This window comes from Triticum aestivum, chromosome 7D (genome assembly GCF_018294505.1).
Source record: "Triticum aestivum cultivar Chinese Spring chromosome 7D, IWGSC CS RefSeq v2.1, whole genome shotgun sequence".
Taxonomy (NCBI): Eukaryota; Viridiplantae; Streptophyta; class Magnoliopsida; order Poales; family Poaceae; genus Triticum; species Triticum aestivum.
In genome coordinates, this window is record NC_057814.1 from 503,667,550 (window position 1) to 503,674,779 (window position 7,230).

Consider the following 7,230-nt stretch of genomic DNA (forward strand, 5'->3'; position numbering starts at 1 on the left):
CCATGTTAATTTTTCCTTCTTCGCACTTAAAAGCGAATCACGTCTGGTACTCCTTCCATTTATTCATGCTTGCTTTGGCAGGTGTCGATTCAATTCAATCATGTAAATACTTGATAATTAAGAATTTAAAAATAATATCATATACATGAGATCACCTTCCATACAGATCACCTCCCTCTTTGATTTAATTTTCCCACCGATCCCCTTTCATACTTACGTCGTTCGTTTATTCGCAGCCCCCACCATCGATACGGTTCGCTCGTCCTCTCCACCTCCCACGTACGCGGTCCCACCTCGCCAACGATTTTTTTTCATTCCCACAAAGAACCGGTGGATAAATAATCTCTACTCCTAGACAGGGAGTCCGTTGTCGTCTTGCCCATCGAACGCTACCATCCCATCAATTTTTTTCATCTCCGCCGCAAAACCGGTGGGCAAATAACCAGGAAAAAAACACCACCAAAAAACCCATCAATCCTTGACCACACTTTCCTTTCACATCACGTTCACACACAATCACAATTTTCCTAATCTATCTAATCAATCTATATTCAATTAATCCCTCCTTCCACATCACGTTCACAACTTTCATCTAATCAATCTATCTATTCAATTATTCCATATACTTCCCCCGCAAAAAAAAAAATTCCATATACAACCCGGTTCGTAAACCCCACGATCCCATGTCTCCCTCCTAGCCCTAACAAACGACAGGGGCTAGCGCCGGCGCCGGCGCCGCCACCCCTTTGTTCCCTTCCGGGAGGGACTAGGATATAATCTGGGCTTAGGGTAGAATAATAGTAAAAAGGATTCTGGGCCGCTGGATCAGGGATGTACGCCACAGATTCGAGTGGATGGATCTGTACTGAAAACTACACAATTATGTGTTAATATGTCCCTTTGCTCCCCACGAATTTGCTTCAGGTCCTTCACCTTCTAACGACTCTCTTGGAGAAAATTTCTTATTTGACACTGTCTTAAAATCTGGTTCCTTATTTGACACCGGAAAAGTTTTTCTTCACTATTTGACACTAGTCCTAAATTTTATTCCCTATACGACACTTCCGTCCATTTTAAGCCTAAATGACACCTGGAAAGACGGTTTTGCCCCTCATGCGGTATGTGTGTCCGCGCGCGCGTGTGCTGCTGCGTGTGTGGGTGCACGCGCACACGTGTGTTGCTGCGTGTGTGTTTGCTACTGCGTGTGTACGTGCACGCGTGTGTGTGCTGTTGCGTGCCTATGTGCTGCCTGTGTGTGTGCTGCTACTGCGTGTGTGCATGTGTGTGTGTGCTGCGTGCGTGGGTGTTGCTGCGTGTGTGTGCGCGTGCATGTGTGTTGCTGCGTGTGTGTGCGTGTGTGCACGCGCGCGTGCGTGTTGTTGCGTGTGTGTGCGCGCGTGTGTGTTGGTGCATGTGTTGCTGCGTGTGTGCTCCTGCCCTCGCACTGATGCTGCGTGTGTGCACTATTGCCCCACACACATACCATATAAGGGGTAAAAGAGTCTTTTCAGGTGTCATTTAGGCTTAAAATGGACGGAAATGTCATATAGGGAATAAATTTAGAACTTGTGTCAAATAGGGAAGAATTTTTTTTTCAGTGTGAAATAAGGAAGCAGATTTTAAGATAGTGTCAAATAAGGAATTTTCTCCTCTCCTTGTTGCTCGCTCCCCTGTTCCCCTCTCTCGTCGACGGTGGCGGCTGCCCAGATCGGCAGATCCGTTGCTTCCATGGTCGACGACGGCTACTCCCACGCCACCTGTTCCCTGCCTCCTCCCTTCCTACTCCGGTATCCAGGTCGCTTGGATGGTTCTGAAGGCACCCAAACATCGCCCCGCGCATCGTCGTCAGGGACCTGGCCGCCGCCTCCATGGTCTCCTCCCCCCTGGTGGCCGCGGGCACCCAGCTCGGTCAGCTGCACATTCCTAGATCCAGAGGGCAAGCTTGTAGAGGTCGAGTGTGTGCTGATGTTGTGACTGTTTCGTTCTCTCCGGTGCTCCTAGATCCAGCAATAGCTCACCGGAGGAAGGCCGTGGTGCTCGATCTCCTCGCCTCTTTCGCCTCGCAGTCTCGGCAGCAAGGTCAGCTCCGTTTCTCCCACTCCCCTTCCCCTTCTCCCTCCTGTAGTTTTCTACTGTACTTCCAGGTGCATTTTCTGAGGCTTGTTGACTTGTGCCGACTTCTTCTCTACATCATTTTCATTGGGCATAAACCTGACATCCATCAGCTTTGAGCCAACAGCATACGCAAGCTCCCATGTACCAATGCTTGGGTGCATACTCTTGCATTGCCTAACTAAACATTGATATTTCTCCCTTCATCATAGAAATAGAAAAAAAATCACCAGGTTAGACGCTTCTGAAAATGATCTACAACTGAAATGTGTAACTATCAAAGACATCCCAGAGTAGGAATTTGATCACCCTGCTTGCAACATAGGAATAACTATCAAATGCAAAACACAAATTGTAAAACATTCCAGTGCCCAAGTACTTATTAAGATATATTACTATATGACTGGCCAGGGTATAATGTTATGAACTTATGATGCAAAACCATGCTGAGTGTCATATAGATTGAAATTAGGATCCTTGTAGCACCGCTAGGACTGGATAAACATTGGTCTGTACTGGTTCAGATCTTCAGTTGTTATACTCTGGTGGCTCGATAACTGAACATTCAGTTGTTATACTCTGGTTATGTACAACTTATGTATGTATGCCTCTTGTGTACTCAAATTAGGATGGATGTGATGCACTCAAATATTTCTGCCTAGGATGATCCACTTGGACATGTATTCAAAAATTTGTGCGTGACATGTACTTGTATATTTGTGTCAGCTTGGGATTTACTAGGAATAGAATGGCTGGTCCAGCTTGGTATTAACTAGGAAGAGAATGGCCGGTGGGATTTACAAGGAACGGAACGGAACGACTAGAATGCTGTGAGAATCTGAAGTTGTCCAGATTGGATATGAGAAAGTTAGGGCTGTTACTGCAAAAAGGCATGTTTTATCTCAGACCGTGAGTAGGGGGGTTTTCATCAAATGTACAATAAGTGGCATGAGGGACCTCCACTCCTATCTGTACCGTCCATATTCAATCCAATAGCCTGAGTTCCTTTTTCTATTCTTCTATCCTAAGCCCAGATTCTATCCTAGTCCCTCCTTCTCTTCCCCAGGCTGCCTCCCCTTCGTTCTCTTCCCCGACGCCTGAAGCCATGAGCGCCGCCGCGTCATCAAACCTTCAAAACTGCTCCATCTTGCGATGATCAAGGGCTGTCCACGGATACCAACTCTGCGGCGAATTCCTCCTTGAATTTGTACCAGCTACACCTCGACGACTGCGCCCACAGCGTCCCGACACAAAGTTCAAGATCAAGGTCTCACCCTTTTCTCTTCTTTCCCTGCTTCTATTTTGTTCTAACCCCTCTCTTCAATCTCCTTCCATGGATCTTGCCTCTCACTGACCCCACGATCAGCAATTCAAGTCAATTGTCCGATCTGGATGGAGCACGGTCGACAGAGGAGATGAAGATGCACGCCGCGTCGCCGCCTATAGACGTGTCCGTCGCTGTCCTCCTTGCACTCCAACGTACGCCGGCCTCACCACCACCGGTGACCTCACTCCACTCCATGTTGCAATCCGCCCTTGGCTTTAGTCCACCCCATGGAGGTGTGCCGACATGCGCGTGAGATGAGAGAGAGGAGGATGCACCCTTGCCCCCAGACGTGATTCGCTGCCACCCCTCCAGCGCCTGACGTTTTGACGAGGGAGACCCGGCAGGCACGCGTGGGCAGCGAGCGAGCGTCAGGAGAACCACCGAGGAGGAATCCATGGAGTAGCAGCACACGCCGTGTGCCCCTCTCGCGCCCGCGTCCATGCAGACGCGGATGCTGGCCTCTCTCTCTCTCTCTCTATCTATCTATCCCCTCTATCTATCTATCCCCGAGGTAGCAGGTCGGTCCACGATCTTGCCGGTGTGTTCCAACTTCCAAGAAGCAGCCTAGGTTAGGTAGCTTAGTTTAGGAGGAAGCCAGCTGCAAGAATGGGAGGGAGCATGTCATGCTTCGGCGGCAGCGGCCGGGACTACGACGAGGCGTACGAGCAGCCGCGGCGGTCGTCCAGGAAGGTGCGGCCGAGCGACGAGGATGGGCTGTGGTACGTCGGGGAGCGGGACGTCGACAGGAAGGCCACGGAGTTCATCGCCAGGTTCCACGCCTCCGCCAGCTACGTCGAGGCTACCTAGGCTCGGTTGATCTTCTGCTGCTTCCGCCGGTGATCTCCGGGTCCGGCTACGTACCTCAGGCGCCCCGAGGTGGCTGCCAGTACGCTTGGTTAATCGGCCATTGATTTGTTATCCTGCTGCTCTCTCTCTCTCTCTTGTTGCTTCCTTTGGAACCCTATATCTTGGACAATGGCAAAAGGTTCACGGCGCTGTTCGCAGGCTGTATGGCCCAATGCGTGAACTTATTTGCTCAAGTTCTTGCTGCTTCGTCTCATTTATATAACACATACTCCCTCCTTTCCGGTTTATAAGGCTCAATTCAAAAATCTCACCAACCAAGGTAGATGGTGAGTGGTGGAATATTTTTTGTAATTTGCAAAAGCACCCAATTAATGCTCTTGTTTTCCTCAAAAATTTATGTTTACCAATGTATTAATTGCAACGCATGCATGCATAAAGTACATGCATTGGTCAATTTTCTCTTTAATACTTGCATGCAATTATTTAATGCACCTTGGAATCTGAACTTGTGATGGGGAACAACCAAATTGAGCCTTATAAAATGGAAACACTAAGATTTTGAGATAAGCCCTATAAACCGGAAAGGAGGGAGTATTATCTATTTTAATGTAGAGCAGGATCAACTGGCCAACATGTGCGACGGCGGGCATGCGCTTGTGTGTTCCCGAGGTCAGGAGCCGAGGAGGACAGTGGCTGCGCATCTACGGTTCTGGCTGGCAAAGCATGGCTGCACCGTTATCGAGCACACAGATGGGCATGCGTCCACTGCCGGCGCCAGGCGGTGGCTGACACTAGCTTGGCGTGGCAGTTCATCTGTTGCTCATGCGTGTCAGGTTTGCTGCTCGCTCGTATTAATTGTTTCATTCCATCATGTAAATACGGCCAACCTGTATAATCAAAATGTCCTTTCTACATGCAATACATGAAAAAAATTGCCCGCTTTGCTCATTACATAATTTTTCTTAGGGAATAATGCACTAAACGAAACATGCTTTATGCAAAGAAGAGAGCAAATGAGGGCCAGATAGATCAACCTTTTTTCAAAAAAAAAGAGAGCAAATGAGGGCCAAATAGCCAAATCAGGTGGGATGGGCGTTTGCGTCGAACGTGAGGGTCTGGCCGTTTGCGTGGAACAGGTGAGAGAGGGGGAGTGCATCCACAAGTGCAGACTCAACAAGCACCATGTACCAGCACAACTATCGTCATTATGAGCACCTCAATGTTATCAACATCCAGAGTCCTTCAAACAGGCATGTGCATATTCTTGGTAAGCAGACACATGAAATCTTTATAACCGTTATTTTTTCAATGAACAAGTGCTTTGTGACGTATGCAAGCTGCTTGACAAAAGTTCATGATGGAACATGCTTCTTCATATGTCCTTTAAAATTGGAGCATTCCTTCAAGTGAGGATTTTATAGGATTTTACATGTTTATTTGGCCATCATGGCAACAAGGGAATAAAGATTACACGAGAACTTTGTAAGTTGCAGATGTTTAATTACAAAATTAAGGAGATTGGAGAATGTCGTATAATCTTTTTGTGATGGTATCACTTCACATTTGTGCATATCCTACCTAAAAGGATATGGTTTCAATGTAGTGTTAAATTCCGGTAACTATATCTCTACCCCATGGATGTTGCTTGCCCCTTTGTTGCAAACACAAAGTTGCATGAGACCAAGTTGATTAGGTATACTTTCTTACTGACCGATTGGTGTGGATCAAACATGGACAGGAAATTTGGAGTTGGAGATGGAGGAAAGGGAAAGAGAAGAGAAGAAAGAGGACTTATTTTATTCATGTCCCTTTGGTTCCTTCTTGCTGCAAGGGTAGATCTCCGTTGATTGCCACACCCAGTAGTAGGTCAGATGCTCATTTCAAATTCTATATGAGTAATTTGGTTCATAATTTGGTTGTGGCACCCACATGAAACTTGTAGATAATCTCCTGCTGATATTCATACTATTCTCAGTTGCTTGATTTGGTGAAGTGCATTAAGATTTACACTATCTTGGTGAGGGCCAGCTGGAACATGCTGGCGAATAACGCATTTTAGGTTGCTGGGACATGAGATATTCTCCCCTTCTTTTAGGGTCCTGGGAGGAGCGACACTGCCTGTGCGCCGTGGTGTGTAACATGAGATATTCTCTCCTTCTTTTAGGGTCCCCTTACTTAACTCTGCATCTGGTGTGTAACATGAGATATTCTCTCCTTCTTTTAGGGTCCTGGGAGGAGCGACACTGCCTGTGCGCCGTGGACGATTCCCTGTGAGGGGATTATGGTTTTTTTGCTTGCCTGTTCCCAAAGAGATGATTTTTCTTCGTTTTTGGTTTTGGATACTGAATTTAGGATAGCAGGAACAATGTTACTGCCAGACCGGTAGGAGTTGGACATACTTGATGAAGCTTTTTGCTGATTGCAAATTAGGTATGTGCAAATCAGTAGTGAACACTCTGTGTTGTTGTTCCAGAAAAGTTGTATCAGCAGTTTATGTGACATTTCATGTCCGCTCCATGAAGCATTGTATGCACACAGTATATTAATGATTTTATTTTACCTTCATATCTGCTTAATTTTCTTACCAAACACAAAAGCTTTGTGTCTGGATCGACGTGTTGATAGAAGCGAACATAATTCCTGAGAGAAGCCTAATACTTTGAATTTGTGTTCCTTTATTGTTACATTTCCTAGGCAAGTATTATGTAAATCATACATTGATCATGGTTCTTAATGGTTGTCTATTTTATTGGATCTTTAGAAGAAGGGCCATTTGCATTTCTGTCCCTAACTCGAACCACCTATTCAGATTTACCCCTAATTTCGAAGCATGCTCAAATTTGCCCCTCTACCGGTAAGTGACGTTACAGAAATGCCTTTCCGTTCTATTTCCGTCCGGTCAAACCCATTTGACCGTCTACACGACGTTTTTTTGACAATTTGCCCCAACCCGTTAAGTGTCACTTACATGCGGGACCCACTCA

The 7,230-nt window shown here is 46.7% G+C and overlaps 1 protein-coding gene across 3 annotated transcripts; it reads left to right on the top strand.

Moving 5' to 3' along the window:
• The first annotated feature begins 1,611 nt into the window (after positions 1-1,611).
• LOC123164482 (uncharacterized) lies at positions 1,612-6,822 on the top strand. 3 transcript variants are annotated; one of them, XR_006482474.1, is made up of 7 exons: positions 1,625-1,908; positions 2,002-2,079; positions 4,864-5,079; positions 5,213-5,513; positions 5,985-6,112; positions 6,222-6,376; positions 6,471-6,822. XR_006482474.1 is itself a non-coding variant. In XM_044581992.1 (5 exons), exon 1 carries the CDS (start codon positions 4,046-4,048, stop codon positions 4,244-4,246), a length of 201 nt encoding a protein of 66 aa, XP_044437927.1. In that variant the 5' UTR covers positions 1,612-4,045; the 3' UTR covers positions 4,247-5,079; positions 5,213-5,513; positions 5,985-6,112; positions 6,222-6,376; positions 6,471-6,822. The 3 variants fall into 3 exon arrangements, 1 of the variants encoding a protein (XP_044437927.1); XR_006482475.1 differs by having other exon boundaries at positions 1,627-2,079; XM_044581992.1 differs by having other exon boundaries at positions 1,612-5,079.
• Positions 6,823-7,230: the final 408 nt, after the last annotated feature.

Excerpts from the sequence above, each read along its gene's own strand:
- LOC123164482 (XM_044581992.1), top strand. The coding sequence starts at position 4,046 with ATGGGAGGGAGCATGTCATGCTTCGGCGGCAGCGGCCGGGACTACGAC.